Below are 18033 nucleotides of genomic sequence, written 5' to 3'. Positions count from 1 at the left end.
CCTTGTCCTTCTAGATGGTAGAGGTCGTGGGTTTGGGCGGTGCTGTCGAAGGAGCCTTGGCGAGTTGCTGCAGTGCATCTTGTAGATGGTACACACGCTGCTGCTACTGTGCGTCAGGTGGTGGAGGGAGTGAATGTTTGTGGATGTGGTGCCGATCGAGCGGGGGGCTGCTTTGTCCTGGACGGTGTCGAGCTTCTTGAGTGTTGAGGGAGCCGCACTCATCCAGGCAAGTGGGGAGTGTCCCATCACACTCCTGACTGGTGCCTTGTCGATGGTGGACAGGTTTTGGGGGAGTCAGGAGGTGAGTTACTCTCCGCAGGATTCCCAGCCTCTGACCTGCTCTTGTAGTCACAGTATTTATATGGCTGGTCCCAGTTCAGTTTCTGGTCAATGGTAACCCCCAGGATGTTGGTAGTGACAGCTTGCCAGTCTGAAGATGACCCATTTACCTCAGTTTCCTCGTGTCTAAGACTCTGGTTAGGCCTCATCTGGAGTCCTGCGTCCCAGTTCTGGGCGCCGTACTTGAGGAAGGATGTGAAGGCATCGGAGAGAGAGTACGGAGGAGATTCGCAAGAATGATTCCCGGGATGGAGAGCTTCAGCCATGAGGATAGACTGGAGAGGTTGGGGCTGTTTTCCTTGGAGGAAAGAAGTCCGAGAGTAGACTCGACGGAGGCGTTCGAGATCCCGAGGGGTTTCGGACAGGGTAAGTAGTGAGAAACCCTTCCCCGCTCGAGGGAGCGTCCAGAACAAGAGGGGCTCAGATCGAAAACGTCTGTGGGAGAGGAGTGACTGTGAGGCGAGGGATTCATCTCTTTCACCCAGAGGGTGGCTGGGGTCTGGAGCGAACTCCCTGGGGGGGGTGGGTGGGGGCGGGTTCGAGCGAGGCTATTCGAAAGGGAATGGGGCGGCTACCCGAAAGGGCCAGGCGAGGTGGGGTGCGGGGATAAGGCCGGGGAGCGAGGACGAGAGGCGGGACGCTCTTTCAGGGGGCCAGTGCTGACTCGATGGGCTGAATGGGCCTCCAACCCTTCTGCTCCTTAGCAATGTTGTGATACCGTGGGCTAATCCTGTGTGTGTGTGCCCGTGGGGTTTGTATCGTATGCATGTTGGCCCCCTTATCGCTTGCTTTTCAGGAATCGAGGTGTGCCACATCTACAGGTTCCCCTTTATTGCTTGATAGAGCCTCAAAGAGTGCCGGCGGGTTCGCCAAACACGGTTTCCCTTTCGCAAAGCTCTCTCGACTCCTCCTGACTCCTGCGACCGCCTGCTTAATAATCCATCCGAGCATCTTCCCAGTGTTGGGATGTTTGGCCTATCGCTTCCTTGCTGTCAGCCTCCCCTCCTTTCGCAAGTGGAGGCTGTTGCAAGATATGTTTCATCATCCTGATGCATTCCTGGGCCAGCCCAGAGTCAAGTTGGCCTGCTCTGCACCATGAAACAGAGTCTCCTCTAACCACCGCAAATTGTTTCAGTCACTGAGCTCAGGGCGTGGACATTGACAATTGCTGCTTCGTCCACCCCACCCCCACCCCCCCCAACCAAGAGGAACAATCCAGCCCAGGGTGCTGCACAGGAGCAGCTGTGACCACCACCGTCCCCCAGCCAAATCCCGGCCAAGGGGGGCTCGAGTTAAAGGAGCATCTTCAAGGAAGTGAGAGAGAGGCGGGGGAGAGGGAAAGAGAGGGAGAGCGAGAGAGAGATAGGAGAGGGAGAGAGAGAGAGAGAAAGAGAGAGCATGAGAGAGGGGGGGCAGAGAGAGAGGGAGAGAGGGAGAGAGAGAGGGAGAGAGAGAGAAACGGAGAGGCAGAGAGAGAGGGAGAGAGAGAGAGAGAAAGAGAGAGAGTGAATGAGAGAGAGAGAGGTAGAGAGAATGAGAGAGAGAGAGAGAAAGAGAGAGCGTGAGAGAGTGGGGAGAGAGAGAGAGAGAGGGAGAGAGAATGAGAGAGAGAGGGAGAGAGAAAGAGAGAGAGAGAGGGGGAGAGGGAGAGAGAGAGGGAGAGAGAGAGAGAGAGGGAGAGAGAGAGAAGGAGAGGGAGAGAGATAGAGGGAGAGAGGGAGAGAGAGGCAGAGAGAGAGAGGGAGAGAGAATGAGAGAGAGGGGGAGAGAGAAAGGGAGAGAGAGAGGGAGAGGGAGAGAGAGGGAGAGAGAGGGAGAGAGAAAGAGAGAGAGAGAGGGGGAGAGGGAGAGAGAGGGAGAGGGAGAGAGAGAGGGAGAGAGAAAGAGAGAGAGGGAGAGGGAGGAGAGAGAGAGGGAGAGAGAAAGAGAGAGAGAGGGAGAGAGAGAGGGGGGAGAGAGAAAGGGAGAGAGAGAGGGAGAGGGAGAGGGAGAGAGAGAGAGCGGGAGAGAGAAAGAGAGAGAGAGGGAGAGAGAGAGGGAGAGAGAGGGAGAGAGAAAGAGAGAGAGAGAGAGGGAGAGAGAGAGAGGGAGAGAGAGACGGAGAGAGAATGAGAGAGAGGGGGGAGAGAGAAAGGGAGAGAGAGGGACAGAGAAAGAGAGAGAGAGGGAGAGGGAGAGAGAGAGAGGGAGAGAGAAAGAGAGAGAGAGAGAGAAAGAGAGAGAGAGAGAGAGAGGGAGAGAGAGAGAGGGAGAGAGAGAGAGAGGGAGAGAGAAAGAGAGAGACAGGGAGAGAGAGGGAGAGGGAGAGAGAAAGAGAGAGGGAGAGGGAGAGAGAAAGAGAAAGGGAGAGGGAGAGAGAGGGAGAGGGTGAGAGAGAGAGAGGGAGAGAGAAAGAGAGAAAGAGGGAGAGGGAGAGGGAGAGAGAGGGAGAGGGAGAGGGAGAGAGAAAGAAAGAGGGAGAGAGAGAGAGAGGTTTAGGGAGTGAACTCCAGAATTTCAACCCCAGGCAGTTGAAGGCGAGCGAGTGTAAACAAGCTGAACGGATCATCTTCGAGGCTGGATGGGAGCCGGGCACTGGACAGCACGTGCGGGGCAATCCTGAATGCGCCAATAGCTACACAGACAGCCGATTGATTTTTTATCCATATCTATTCGTTCATGGGATGCGGTCATCGCTGGCTAGGCTGGCGCTTATTGCCCATCCCTAATTGCCCTCGGACAGAGGGCAGTTAAGCGTCAACCACATCGCTGTGGGTCTGCAGCCACCTGGAGGCCAGACCGGGTAAGGACAACAGATGTTCTACCCCGGAAGACATCAGAACCAGGTGGGTTTTTACAGCAGTTGCTGACCATTAGGCTGTTAATCCCGGCTTTTTAATGAACTCAAATTTCACCCTCTGCCACTTAAGTCAGCTGAGCTCATTTATACGGGCTCAAGGTGGCAAACAGCTCTGCGTAGGGAAGAGCAGGGACCTGTTCAACAAAACTCGCATCTTCTTTTGGGGGGATCTGTGGGGAGCCCACGGCAGCGCCACATCCCGTTGGGTTTCCCCACGGCGATGGCTAGCGAATTTCCACCCGCTCCGCACAATGCGGTGCGAATTGTTGTGAGAGTCAGCATGCTCTCACGACAGCGGCAGGCTGCGTCGGAAGGAAGGAGGCAAAGATTGGCGTTGACTTGAGCGCTTCACGGAGATCTGGCTTTGCCGGGGAGGGAGGGGCTGCTGGTGGGTAACCATCGTCAAGATCCCACCCCGGTAGCCGGCGAGACCAGCGTCGGAGGTGAGGCGGGGGCGCGAGAGATGCCCGGGCGCCTGCAGTGCTGAGTCACCAGCTACGGAACGCCCCGAGGAGCTTGGCAGCTGCCGAGGGGGATTTGTCGCGGAAGGTTGGCTGCTGTGATGGTAGGGGGGGTGCACACAGCAGGCTACGCATGCACAGGAGGATCCCACGACAGTGCGGCTCTCCCTCAGCACTGACCCTCCGACAGTGCGGCTCTCCCTCAGCACTGACCCTCCGACAGTGCGGCTCTCCCTCAGCACTGACCCTCCGACAGTGCGGCTCTCCCTCAGCACTGACCCTCCGACAGTGCGGCTCTCCCTCAGCACTGACCCTCCAACAGTGCGGCGCTCCCTCAGCACTGACCCTCCGACAGTGCGGCTCTCCCTCAGCACTGACCCTCCGACAGTGCGGCGCTCACTCAGCACTGACCCTCCGACAGTGCGGCGCTCCCTTGGCGCTGACCCTCCGACAGTGCGGCACTCCCTCAGCACTGACCCTCCGACAGTGCGGCGCTCCCTCGGCGCTGACCCTCCGACAGTGCGGCGCTCCCTCGGCGCTGACCCTCCAACAGTGCGGCGCTCCCTCAGCACTGACCCTCCGACAGTGCGGCACTCCCTCAGCACTGACCCTCCGACAGTGCGGCGCTCCCTCGGCGCTGACCCTCCGACAGTGCGGCGCTCCCTCGGCGCTGACCCTCCGACAGTGCGGCACTCCCTCGGCGCTGACCCTCCGACAGTGCGGCGCTCCCTCGGCGCTGACCCTCCGACAGTGCGGCGCTCCCTCAGTACTGACCCTCCGACAGTGCGGCGCTCCCTCAGTACTGACCCTCCGACAGTGCGGCGCTCCCTCAGCACTGACCCTCCGACAGTGCGGCTCTCCCTCAGCGCTGACCCTCCGACAGTGCAGCGCTCCCTCAGCACTGACCCTCCGACAGTGCGGCTCTCCCTCAGCACTGACCCTCCCACAGTGCGGCACTCCCTCAGCACTGACCCTCCGACAGTGCGGCGCTCCCTCGGCGCTGACCCTCCGACAGTGCGGCGCTCCCTCGGCGCTGACCCTCCAACAGTGCGGCACTCCCTCGGCGCTGACCCTCCGACAGTGCGGCGCTCCCTCGGCGCTGACCCTCCGACAGTGCGGCGCTCCCTCAGTACTGACTCTCCGACAGTGCGGCGCTCCCTCAGTACTGACCCTCCGACAGTGCGGCGCTCCCTCAGCACTGACCCTCCGACAGTGCGGCGCTCCCTCAGTACTGACCCTCCGACAGTGCGGCGCTCCCTCAGCACTGACCCTCCGACAGTGCAGTGCTCCCTCACTGATGCCCTTTGAGAAAGTATATGAAATAGGTGCAAGAGGTGCCCTTTCATCACCCTCCCTCTTGTTCCACCCTTAATCGAGCCTGTGGCTAACCCTCTTGCACTCTGCCCATAACCCCCTCGATCCCTTCAGCATCCAGGACTCCATCAATCTCAGTCTCAAATGTGCTCCATGATGGATCGCACCACCACCAACCCACCACCACAAAGCCCTCTAGAACGGGGTATTACCCAAGATGCACAACCTCGGGGGAAGAGATTTGCCCTCATCTCAGCCCAAAATGGCCAACGCACCATGTCGGAGAGTCAGTGTTGAGGGAGAGCCGCACTGTCGGAGGGTCAGTGTTGAGGGAGAGCCGCACTGTCGGAGGGTCAGTGTTGAGGGAGAGCCGCACTGTCGGAGGGTCAGTGCTGAGGGAGCGTCGCACTGTCGGAGGGTCAGTGCTGAGGGAGCGCCGCACTGTCGGAGGGTCACTGCTGAGGGCGAGCCGCACTGTCGGAGGGTCAGTGCTGAGGTAGAGACACACTGTCGGAGGGTCAGTACTGAGGGAGCGCCGCACTGTCGGAGGGTCAGTGCTGAGGAAGAGCCGCACTGTCAGAGGGTCACAGGACACCACAGTGTTTACCATACGCTACAGCATGTCTGGCTTATATACATTGAAAACATCAGGATATGAGTCTGTTATCCATTCCGATACACACATAACTAGTTGCTCGGTAGCACAGAACTTGATATTTTTCCAAAACATTATTCTGTTGAATCTTTTTGTTTTTAACTCATCAGACCAATCGCGAGAGGTACCAAGTCCTGATGAGTGCTCGCCAAAAAGATTCAACGGAAATGTCATCTTTCCCCCCCCAATACTCACATAAATATTATAAAATAGACACTTGTGGGGATTCTGGAGAATCTGAAATGCGTTGCATGTTTTCGGAGGGGAATGTTTGGAAAAATTGAGACTCGTTTCTTGCGAAATCTCTGCTTTATTGGACCAAGACGAGAGAGATGCAGAGCAAACATGAGGAACGTAACATTCGCATTATCGGCACGACTCTTAATTTGACCTTCTTGCAAAGACATAACATAAGCTTATCCTCTGAAGGGCAGAGTGTTTCCCATACGCTACAGCATGTCTGGCTTATATATATATTCAAAACATCAGGATATAAGTTTATTATCCATTCCGATACACACATAAATAGTCGCTCGGTAGTACAGAACTTGATATTTTTCCAAAACGTTATTCTGTTGAATCTTTTTATTTTTAACTCATCAGACCAATCGCAAGAATACCGATGATGTCACAGGGGTACCAAGTCCTGATGAGTGCACGCCAAAAAGATTCAGCGAAAATGTCATCATTCCCCCCGCCAATACTCACATAAATATTATAAAATACACACTTGCTCAAGTTTATTCGGCGTCTTGTAGTGAAGATATTGAAGACATCAATGCCAATCCCGATTTTTGACCTCAGGATGAGATTCGAGATGGAAGGACTTGGGGGGGTGTGTGGGGGAGAGAGAGTGTGGGGGCACGGTAGTGTACCTGAAGGTGGAGGGGATTGAGAGAGAGGGGGAAAAGGCACCTGGAAGAGACAGGGAGGGTGGGAGAGAGGGATGGCGATTGTGAGAGAGAGGGCGATTGAGTGAGATGGAGATTGAGAGAGAGAGAGAGATTGAGAGAGAAGGATGAAGATTGGGAGAAAGAGAGAGAGATTGAGGTTAGGAGATTGAGAGAGAGAGAGGGAGGTTGGGAGAGTGCAGGAGGTTGGGTGAGGTTGGATGAGGAGGGGGAGGTGTCTGGGAGGGAGAGGGAGATTGGGGAGAGAGAGAGAGGGAGGGAGATTGGGAAAGAGAGAGAAAGAGAGGGAGATTGGGAGAGAGAAGGTGATTGGGGGAGGGAGATTGGGAGAGTGGAAGGGAGATTGGGAGAGAGGGAGGGAGAGTGGGAGAGAGGGAGGGAGATTGAGGGAGAGAGAAGGAGATTGGGAGAGAGGTAGGGAGATTGAGAGAGGGAGGTAGATTGAGGGAGAGGCGAGATTGAGAGAGAGGGAGATTGGGACGGGGGAGGGAGATTGAGAGAGAGGGAGGGAGATTGAGAGAGGGAGGGAGATTGGGAGAGAGGGAGGGAGATTGAGAGAGAGGGAGGGAGATTGGGAGAGAGGGAGGGAGATTCAGAGAGAGGGAGGGAGATTGGGAGAGAGGGAGAAGGTGATTAGGGTAGAGAGAGAGGGAGGGAGATTGAGAGAGGGGGAGGGAGATTGAGAGAAAGGGAGGGAGATTGGGAGAGGGGGAGGGAGATTGGGAGAGGGGGAGAGAGATTGGGAGAGAGAGGGAGATTGGGAGAGAGGGAGAGGGGGAGGGAGATTGGGAGAGAGGGAGGGAGATTGGGAGAGAGGGAGGGAGATTGAGAGAGGGGGAGGGAGATAGGGAGAGAGGGAGGGAGATTGGGAGAGAGGGAGGGAGATTGGGAGAGAGGGAGGGAGATTGAGAGAGAGGGAGGGAGATTGGGAGAGAGGGAGGGAGATTGAGAGAGGGGGAGGGAGATAGGGAGAGAGGGAGGGAGATTGGGAGAGAGGGAGGGAGATTGGGAGAGAGGGAGAGGGGGAGGGAGATTGGGAGAGAGGGAGGGAGATTGAGAGAGGGGGAGGGAGATAGGGAGAGAGGGAGGGAGATTGAGAGAGGGGGAGGGAGATAGGGAGAGAGGGAGGGAGATTGGGAGAGAGGGAGAAGGTGATTAGGGTAGAGAGAGAGGGAGGGAGGGAAAGCGGGAGAGGGGCAAGGGAGGGCGATAGGGAGGGTAGGGCAGGCGGCGATGGGGACGGAGGGGGAGCGGCGGTGAGGGTGGGAGGGCCGGGGGAGGGGTGGGGGTTTTAGCCAACCCGGCTAGACGGCAGGGGTCAAACGGCGGCACGGCCGGACTTCCTGGCGGTGGACGAGGCGTTGTGGAAGTTGGCCGGGTAGAGTTCGGCCTCCCTGGGCCAGGAGAAGCACAGGAGGAGCCCGCCGAGAAGCTGGGCCCCCCCGGCAGCGAAGGCCAGGAAGATGGACGCCCCCGGCTGCCGCTTGGCGTCCAGGGTCACCAGGGGGTCGGAGAAGTCCTGCCGGACGGCGTGGGTGGACCAGCCGGCGGTCAGGAGCATCAGGAGGCCACAGGCGAGGAAGGCGAAGCCGGCCGACACCGACAGGTTGCCACGGCACCGCGGGTCCCCCCCGGCCCGGCAGCAGGGGGCGCCGGCTGCCCCGGCGAGTGTCGCCAGGAGCCCCAGGCCGGCGGCGATGAGGGTCAGGGCCCGGGCCGCTTGCAGGTCCTGAGGCAGGTCCAGCAGCGAGTCGTAGGCGAGGCAGCGCCGGGCGGAGGTGCCGTTCGACGAGCAGGACATCCAGAGGCCCTCCCAGAGCGGTGGGGCGGCGCCGCTAACGGGCGGGGGCGAGCTCACCCGCCAGGGGGGGAGGGCGCAGGAGGCGATGGCGCCCAACCAGCCGAGGAGCGCCAGGAGCATCCCGAGGATCCGGGGAGTCTTCCAGGCCGTTTTGTCACCGCACATGCCCTGGCGACAGAAAAGAAAGAGATTCCCGGTTAGTGCGGGGGTCGGTGGGTGGGGGGGTGGGGGGGGGTGGTGGTGTTCCGGAAGAAGTGCGGGCGGAGGGGGAGGGGAAGGGGGAGGAGGGGGAGGGGGTGGTGGGCCGAGAACCGCTGGATGAAGGTGCCGTCCAGTGAGCCTCGCGTGAAACGCTCCTCCTCCGACCCGCACCCTCCCTCGTCACCTCGCCCCACACAAGTACCAGGCAATGACCATCTCCAACAAGAGAGAATCCAACCATCACCCCCTTGACGTTCAATGGCATCACCATCACTGAATCCCCCCACGATCAACATCCTGGGGGTTACCATTGACCAGAAACTGAACTGGACCCAGCCATATAAATACTGTGGCTACAAGAGCAGGTCAGAGGCTGGGAATCCTGCGGAGAGTAACTCACCTCCTGACTCCCCCAAAACCTGTCCACCATCTACAAGGCACCAGTCAGGAGTGTGATGGGACACTCCCCACTTGCCTGGATGAGTGCGGCTCCCACAACACTCAAGAAGATCAACACCGTCCAGGACAAATCAACCCCGCTCGATTGGCAGCCCATCCACAAACACTCACTCCCTCCACCACCGACGCACAGTAGCAGCAGCGTGTGTACCATCGACAAGATGCACTGCAGCAACTCGCCAAGGCTCCTTCGACAGCGCCGCCCAAACCCACGACCTCTACCATCTAGAAGGACGAGGGCAGCAGACACATGGGGAACACCACCAACTGGAAGTTCCCCTCCGAGCCCCTCACCATCCCGACTTGGAAATATATCGGCCGTTCCTTCACTGTCGCTGGGTCAAAATCCTGGAACTCCCTCCCTAACAGCGCCATGGGTGTACCTACACCACACAGACAGAATCCTGGAACTCCCTCCCTGACAGCGCCGTGGATGTACCTACACCACACGGACAAAATCCTGGAACTCCCTCCCTAACAGCGCCGTGGGTGTACCTACACCACACGGGGACAAAATCCTGGAACTCCCTCCCTAACAGCGCCGTGGGTGTACCAACACCACACGGACAAAATCCTGGAACTCCCTCCCTAACAGCGCCGTGGGTGTACCTACACCACAGGGACAAAATCCTGGAACTCCCTCCGTAACAGCGCCGTGGGTGTACCTACACCACACGGGACAAAATCCTGGAACTCCCTCCCTAACAGCGCCGTGGGTGTACCTACACCACACGGGGACAAAATCCTGGAACTCCCTCCCTAACAGCGCCGTGGGTGTACCTACACCACACGGGACAAAATCCTGGAACTCCGTCCCTAACAGCGCCGTGGGTGTACCTACACTACACGGGACAAAATCCTGGAACTCCCTCGCTAACAGCACCATGGGTGTACCTACACCACACGGGACAAAATCCTGGAACTACCTCCCTAACAGCGCCGTGGGTGTACCTACACCACACGGACAAAATCCTGGAACTCCGTCCCTAACAGCGCCGTGGGTGTACCTACACCACACGGGGACTGCAGCGGCTCAAGGAGGCAGCTCACCCACCACCTTCTCACGGGGGTTATTAGGGACGGGCAGTAAAAGCTGTGCCCGGCCAGTGATAGCCCACATCCCACGAATGAATTCAATTACCTGAGCCTTTGTCGGTTTTCTCTGTCTCTGTCTCTCTCTCTCCTATTCCTTTTGAGACACTCCTCTTCTCCGTCCCTTCACGAGGACTTGGCAGAGACTTCCCAGGAGGCCAGCTCCAGTTTTGACGTGTTGCAATTGCGAGTGGTGGTGCAGTGAGTCATCACAACAGAGGCACCCCACCCAGTGTGGAGACAGGCCGGGTTCCTATCTTATGAGCGCAAGTCATGTCGAAAGGGGGGAACCCGGAACACCCCAGTCAACCCTCAAAGGTAGGGAGGAGCTGGAGGAGGTTACAGAGATCAGGAGGGTTGTAGGGGCTGGAGGAGGTTACAGAGAGAGGGAGGGTTGTAGGGGCTGGAGGAGGTTACAGAGATAGGGAGGGTTTTAGGGGCTGGAGAAGGTTACAGAGATAGGGAGGGTTTTAGGGGCTGGAGGAGATTATAGACATAGGAAGGGTTGTGGGGGATGGAGGAGGTTACAGAGAAAGGGGGATAGGGAGGAAACAGAATTGGAAGGTAAGAAGGAACATCTTATCTAACGCACTGTGATATCCAGTCCCAGAGGGGGAAAGGACAGTGTATCTAACGCCCTGTGACACTTCATCCCAGAGGGGGAAAGGACAGTGTATCTAACGCACTGTGACACCCAGTCCCAGACGGGGAAAGGATAGTGTGTATAACGCACTCTGTCACTGTGCCTCTCAGCCCCTAGTTTTGATCCATGACTCGAGGCTGTGTCCTTGGACAGTATGTGAGATATTTAAGAGGAAACCACAGTTTCATTCCGAGACCATGATGATCTGACTCTGAGCTGCTCTGGGAATGTGTCAGACTAATGACAACTTCAGTGATTTGTTTGTCAATCTCTTTGCACGAGATTCAGTGAGTCATTCTCACACTTCTCTCTCTCTCTCTCTCACTCTGGCTCTCTTCTCCTCTCTCTCTCTCTAATTCTCTCTCCATCACTCTCTCGCCCCATCTCTCTCTCTCAATCTGTCTCTCCCACCCTGTCTTTCTCTATCTCAGACCCATCACTCTCTCCCCATCTCTTTCTGACTGCCCCACTCTCTCTCCCTCTCTCTCTGTCTCCCCCCTCTTACTGACTCTCTTTTTTCTCCCTGTCTCTCTCACTCCATCACTCTTTCTCTGTGTCCCCTTCTCTCTCTCTCTACCCATCACACTCTCTGTCTCTCTGTCGCCCCCTCTCTCTATCTCTTTTTCTCTCTCTCTCCCTGTCACCCCCTCTCTCTGTCCCTATCACTCTCTCTCTGACACTATTTTTCTCTCTCTCTCTCTGAATCTTTATCACTCTCTCTCTGTCCTTATCTCTCTGTCTTTAACTCTCTCGCTCTGTCTCCCTGTCTCTCTCTCTCACAGCTGGGAGTGTGTACTCGAGCTTGGCTCTCTCTCTCTCTGTCTCTGGGCTGGGAGTGTGTACTCGAGCTTGGCTCTCTCTCTCTCTCTCTCTCTCTGTCTCTGAGCTGGGAGTGTGTACTTGAGCTTGCCTCTCTCTCTCTCTCTCTCTCTGTCTCTGAGCTGGGAGTGTGTACTCGAGCTTGGCTCTCTCTCTCTATCACAGAGGTGGGAGTGTGTACTTGAACTTGGCTCTCTCTCTCTCTCTCTGAGATGGGAGTGTGTACTCGAGCTTGGCTCTTTCTCTCTCTGAGCTGGGAGTGTGTACTCGAGCTTGGCTCTCTGTCTCTCTCTCTCTTGTCTCTGAGCTGGGAATGGGTACTCGAGCTTGGCTCTCTCTCTCTCTCTGAGCTGGGAGTGTGTACTCGAGCTTGGCTCTCTCTCTCTCTCTGTCTCCGAGCTGGGAGCGTGTATTCAGGCTTGGCTTTATCTCTCTCTCACTGTCTCTGAGCTGGGAGTGCGTACTCGAGCATGGATCTCTCCCTCTCTCTCTCTGAGATGGGAGTGTGTACTCGAGCTTGGCTCTCACTCTCACTCTCTCTCTCTCTCTCTGTCTCTGAGCTGGGAGTGTATACTTGAGCTTGGCTCTCTCTCTCCCTCTGTCTCTGAGCTGGGAGTTTGTACTCGAGCTTTGCTCTCTCTCTCTCTCTCTCTCTCTCTGTCTGAGCTGGGAGTGTGTACTCGAGCTTGGCTCTCTGTCTCTCTCTCTGATCCTGGAGTTTGTAATCGAGCTTGGCTCTCTCTCTCTCTGTCTCTGAGCTGGGAGTGTGTACTCGAGCTTGGCTCTCTCTCTCTCTCTCTGTCTCTGAGCTGGGAGTGTGTACTCGGGCTTGGCTCTCTCTCTGTCCCTCTCTCTCTTTATCTGAGCTGGGAGTGTGTACTCAAGCTTTGCTCTCCCTCTCTCTCTCTCTCACTGTCTCTGAGCTGGGAGTGTGTACTCGAGCTGGGTTCTCACTCTCTCTCTCTCTGTCTCTCTGAGCATGGAGTGTGTACTCGAGCATGGCTCTCTCACCTTCTCTGTCTCTGAGCTGGGAGTGTGTACCCGAGCTGGGCTCTCTCTCTCTATCTCTCTATCTAGCTCCGAGCTGGGAGCGTGTACTCGTGCTTGGCTCTCTCTCTCTCTCTCTCTCTGTCTGAGCTGGGCGTGTGTACTCGAGCTTGGCTCTCTCTCCCTCTCTCTCTCTCTGTCTCTGAGCTGGGAGTGTGTACTCGAGCTTGGCTCGCTCTCTCTATCTCTCTCTGTCTCTGTGCTGGGAGTGTGTACTCGAGCTGGGGTCTCTCTCTGTCTCTCTCTCTCTGTCTCTGAGCTGGGAATGTGTACTCGAGCTTGGCTCTCTCTCTCTCTCTGAGCTGGGAGGGTGAACTCGAGCTTGGCTCTCTCTCTCTCTCTCTCTCTGTCTCTGAGCTGGGAGTGTATACTTGAGCTTGGCTCTCTCTCTCTCTCTGTCTCTGATCTGGGAGTGTGTCCTCGAGCTTGGCACTCTCTCTCTCTCTCTCTCAGCTGGGAGTGTGTACTCGAACTTGGCTCTCTCTCTCTCTATCTCTCTGTCTGAGCTGGGAGTGTGTACTCGAGTTTGGCTCTCTGTCTCTCTCTCTGATCCTGGAGTTTGTAATCGAGCTTGGCTCTCTCTCTCTCTCTCTCTCTCTCTGTCTCTGAGCTGGGAGTGTGTACTCGAGCTTGGCTCTCTCTCTCTCTCTCTGTCTCTGAGCTGGGAGTGTGTACTCGAGCTTGGCTCTCTCTCTGTCTCTCTCTCTCTTTCTCTGAGCTGGGAGAGTGTACTCAAGCTTGGCTCTCTCTCTCTCTCTCTTTCACTGTCTCTGAGCTGGAAGTGTGTACTCGAGCTTGGCTCTCTCTCTCTCTCTCTGAGCTGGGAGTGTGAACTCGAGCTTGGCTCTCTCTCTCTCTCTCTCTCTGTCTCTGAGCTGGGAGTGTATACTTGAGCTTGGCTCTCTCTTTCCCTCTGTCTCTGAGCTGGGAGTTTGTACTCGAGCTTGGCTCTCTCTCTGTCTCTCTCTCTCTGTCCCTGATCTGGGAGTGTGTCCTCGAGCTTGGCTCTCTCTCTCTGTCTCTAAGCTGGGAGTGTGTACTCGAGCTTGGCTCTCTGTCTCTCTCTCTGATCCTGGAGTTTGTAATCGAGCTTGGCTCTCTCTCTCTCTCTCTCTGTCTCTGAGCTGGGAGTGTGTACTCGAGCTTGGCTCTCTCTCTGTCTCTCTCTCTTTATCTGAGCTGGGAGTGTGTACTCAAGCTTGGCTCTCTCTCTCTCTCTCTCTCTCTCACTGTCTCTGAGCTGGGAGTGTGTACTTGAGCTTGGCTCTCTCTCTCTCTCTCTATCTGTCTCTGAGCTGGGAGAGTGTACTTGAGCTGGGTTCTCTCTCTCTCTCTCTCTCTCTCTGAGCATGGAGTGTGTACTCGAGCATGGCTCTCTCTCTCACCTTCTCTGTCTCTGAGCTGGGAGTGTGTACTCGAGCTGGGCTCTCTCTGTCTCTCTCTATCTAGCTCTGAGCTGGGAGGGTTTACTCGAGCTTGGCTCTCTCTCTCTCTCTCTCTGTCTGAGCTGGGCGTGTGTACTCGAAATTGGCTCTCTCTCCCTCTCTCTCTCTCTGTCTCAAAGCTGGGAGTGTGTACTCGAGCTGGGCTCTCTCTCTGTCTCTCTCTCTCTGTCTCTGAGCTGGGAATGTGTACTCGAGCTTGGCTCTCTCTCTCTCTCTCTGAGCTGGGAGTGTGAACTCGAGCTTGGCTCTCTCTCACTCTCTCTCTCTATCTCTGAGCTGGGAGTGTGTACTCGAGCTTGGCTCTCTCTCTCTCCTTCTCTGTCTCTGAGCTGGGAGTGTGTACTCGAGCTTGCCTCTCTCTCTCTCTCTCTCTCTGTCTGAGCTGGGCGTGTGTACTCGAAATTGGCTCTCTCTCCCCCTCTCTCTTCTGTCTCTGAGCAGGGAGTGTGTACTCGAGCTGGGCTCTCTCTCTGTCTCTCTCTCTCTGTCTCTGAGCTGGGAATGTGTACTCGAGCTTGGCTCTCTCTCTCTCTCTGAGCTGGGAGTGTGAACTCGAGCTTGGCTCTCTCTCACTCTCTCTCTGTCTCTGAGCTGGGAGTGTGTACTCGAGCTTGGCTCTCTCTCTCTCCTTCTCTGTCTCTGAGCTGGGAGTGTGTACTCGAGCTGGGCTCTCTCTCTCTCTCTCTCTATCTAGCTCTGAGCTGGGAGTGTGTAATCGAGCTTGCCTCTCTCTCTCTCTCTCTGTCTGAGCTGGGCGTGTGTACTCGAGCTTGGCTCTCTCTCCCACTCTCTCTCTCTGTCTCTGAGCTGGGAGTGTGTACTCGAGCTTGGCTCGATCTCTCTCTCTCTCTGTCTCTGTGCTGGGAGTTTTTACTCGAGCTGGGCTCTCTCTCTGTCTCTCTCTCTCTGTCTCCGAGCTGGGAATGTGTACTCGAGCTTGGCTCTCTCTCTCTCTCTGAGCTGGGAGTGTGAACTCGAGCTTGGCTCTCTCTCTCTCTCTCTCTCTGTGAGCTGGGAGTGTGTACTCGAGCTTGGCTCTCTCTCTGTCTCTCTCTCTCTGTTTCTGAACAGGGAGTGTGTCCTCGAGCTTGGCTCTCTCTCTCTCTCTCTCTGAGCTGTGAGTGTGTACTCGAGCTTTGCTCTCACTCTGTCTCTCTCTTTCTTTATCTTAGCTGGGAGTGTGTACTCAAGCTTGGCTCTCTGTCTCTCTCTCTGATCCTGGAGTTTGTAATCGAGCTTGGCTCTCTCTCTCTCTCTGTCTCTAAGCTGGGAGTGTGTACTTGAGTTTGGCTCTCTCTCTCTCTCTCTCTCTCTCTCTCTGTCTCTGAGCTGGGAGTGTGTACTCGAGCTTGGCTCTCTCTCTCTCTCTCTCTCTCTGTCTCTGAGCTGGGAGTGTGTACTCGAGCTTGGCTCTCTCTCTATCTCTCTGTCTCTGAGCTGGGAGTGTGTACTCGAGCGTGGCTCTCTCTCTGTCTCTCTCTTTCTTTATCTTAGCTGGGAGTGTGTACTCAAGCTTGGCTCTCTCTCTCTCTCTCTCTCTCACTGTCTCTGAGCTGGGAGTGTGTACTCGAGCTTTGCTCTCTCTCTGTCTCTCTCTTTGAGCTGGGAGAGTGTACTCAAGCTTGGCTCTCTCTCTCTCTCTTTCACTGTCTCTGAGCTGGAAGTGTGAACTCGAGCTTGGCTCTCTCTCTCTCTCTCTCTAAGCTGGGAGTGTGAACTCGAGCTTGGCTCTCTCTCTCTCTCTCTCTCCCTCTGTCTCTGAGCTGGGAGTGTGTACTCGAGCTTGGCTCTCTCTCTCTCTCTCTCACTGTCTCTGAGCTGGGAGTGTGTACTCGAGCTTTGCTCTCTCTCTGTCTCTCTCTCTCTCTTTCTCTGAGCTGGGAGAGTGTACTCAAGCTTGGCTCTCTCTCTCTCTCTCTTTCACTGTCTCTGAGCTGGGAGTGTGTACTCGAGCTTGGCTCTCTCTCTGTCTCTCTCATTCTTTCTCTGAGCTGGGAGTGTGTACTCAAGCTTGGCTCTCTCACTCTCTCTTTCTGTCTCTGAGCTGGGAGGATGTACTCAAGCTTGGCTCTCTCCCTCTTTCTCTCTCTCTCTGTCTGAGCTGGGAGTGTGTACTCGAGCTTGGCTCTCTGTCTCTCTCTCTGATCCTGGAGTTTGTAATCGAGCTTGGCTCTCTCTCTCACTCTGTCTCTGAACTGGGAGTGTGTACTTGAGTTTGGCTCTCTCTCTCTCTCTCTCTGTCTCTGAGCTGGGAGTGTGTACTCGAGCTTGGCTCTCTCTCTCTCTCTCTCTCTGTCTCTCAGCTGGGAGAGTGTACTCGAGCTGGGCTCTCTCTCTCTCTCTCTATCTAGCTCTGAGCTGGGAGTGTGTAATCGAGCTTGGATCTCTCGCTCTCTTCTCTGTCTGAGTTGGGAGTGTGTACTCGAGCTTGGCTCTCTCTCTCTCTCTCTAAGCTGGGAGTGTGAACTCGAGCTTGGCTCTCTCTCTCTCTCTCTCCCTCTGTCTCTGAGCTGGGAGTGTGTACTCGAGCTTGGCTCTCTCTCTGTCTCTCTCTCTCTTTCTCTGAGCTGGGAGAGTGTACTCAAGCTTGGCTCTCTCTCTCTCTCTCTTTCACTGTCTCTGAGCTGGGAGTGTGTACTCGAGCTTGGCTCTCTCTCTGTCTCTCTCATTCTTTCTCTGAGCTGGGAGTGTGTACTCAAGCTTGGCTCTCTCACTCTCTCTTTCTGTCTCTGAGCTGGGAGGGTGTACTCAAGCTTGGCTCTCCCTCTCTCTCTCTCTCTGAGCTGGGAGTGTGTACTCAAGCTTGGCTCTCTCTCTCTCTCTCTCTCTCTCTCTGAGCTGGGAGTGTGTACTGGAGCTTGGCTCTCTCTCGCTGTCTCTCTCTCTGTCTCTGTGCTGGAAGTGTGTACTCGAGCTGGGTTCTCTCTCTCTCTCTCTCTCTCTCTGTCTCTCAGCTGGGAGAGTGTACTCGAGCTGGGCTCTCTCTCTCTCTCTCTATCTAGCTCTGAGCTGGGAGTGTGTAATCGAGCTTGGCTCTCTCTCTCTCTTCTCTGTCTGAGTTGGGAGTGTGTACTCGAGCTTGGCTCTCTCTCTCTCTCTGTCTCTGAGCTTGGAGTGTGTACGCAAGCTTTGCTCTCTCTCTCTCTCTCTCTCTCTCTATGACTCAGAGCTGGGAGTGTGTACTCGAGCTTGGCTCTCTCTCTCTCTCTCTCTCTCTGTCTCTGTGCTGGGAGTGTGTACTCGAGCTGGGCTCTATCTCTGTCTCTCTCTCTCTCTATCTGAGCTGGGAGTGTGTACTCAAGCTTGGCTCTCTCTCGCTCTCTCTTTCAATGTCTCTGAGCTGGAAGTGTGTACTCGAGCTTGGCTCTCTCTCTGTCTCTCTCATTCTTTCTCTGAGCTGGGAGTGTGTACACTGGCTTGGCTCTCTCTCTCTCTCTCTCTCTGTCTCTGAGCTGGGAGTGTGTACTTGAGTTTGGCTCTCTCTCTCTCTCTCTCTCTCTCTCTCTGAGCTGGGAGTGTGTACATGAGTTTGGCTCTCTCTCTCTCTCTCTCTCTCTCTGTCTCTGAGCTGGGAGTGTGTACTCAAGCTTGGCTCTCTCTCTCTCTCTCTCTCTGAGCTGGTTCGTGTACTCGAGCTTGGCTCTCTCTCTCTCTCACTCTCTCTCTGTCTCTGAGCTGGGAGTGTTTACTCGAGCTGGGTTCTCTCTCTCTCTCTCTCTCTCCTTCTCTGTCTCTGAGCTGGGAGTGCGTACTCGAGCTGGGCTCTCTCTCTCTCTCTCTCTATCTAGCTCTGAGCTGGGAGTGTGTACTCGAGCTTGGCTCTCTCTCTCTCTCTCTCTCTGTCTGAGATGGGTGTGTGTACTCGAGCTGGGCTCTCTCTCCCTCTCTCTCTTTCTCTGTCTGAGCTGGGCGTGTGTACTCGAGCTTGGCTCGCTCTCTGTCTCTCTCTCTCTTTCTCTGAGCTGGGAATGTGTACTCGAGCTTGGCTCTCTCTCTCTCTCTCTGAG

General features: G+C 55.8%; 1 protein-coding gene across 1 annotated transcript; it reads right to left on the bottom strand.

Moving 5' to 3' along the window:
• Positions 1-7761: 7761 nt before the first annotated feature.
• Positions 7762-10718, bottom strand: LOC121273086 (claudin-4-like). The gene is made up of 2 exons (XM_041180049.1): positions 10122-10718; positions 7762-8488 (listed from the first exon to the last, which is right to left on the bottom strand). The coding sequence occupies exon 2, from the start codon at positions 8483-8485 to the stop codon at positions 7838-7840; it is 648 nt and encodes a 215-aa protein (XP_041035983.1). The 5' UTR covers positions 8486-8488; positions 10122-10718; the 3' UTR covers positions 7762-7837.
• Between the last annotated feature and the right edge of the window lie 7315 nt (positions 10719-18033).

Source organism: Carcharodon carcharias, chromosome 38, assembly GCF_017639515.1.
Source record: "Carcharodon carcharias isolate sCarCar2 chromosome 38, sCarCar2.pri, whole genome shotgun sequence".
NCBI classification, from domain to species: domain Eukaryota; kingdom Metazoa; phylum Chordata; class Chondrichthyes; order Lamniformes; family Lamnidae; genus Carcharodon; species Carcharodon carcharias.
This window is presented reverse-complemented; position numbering and strand designations above follow the sequence as displayed.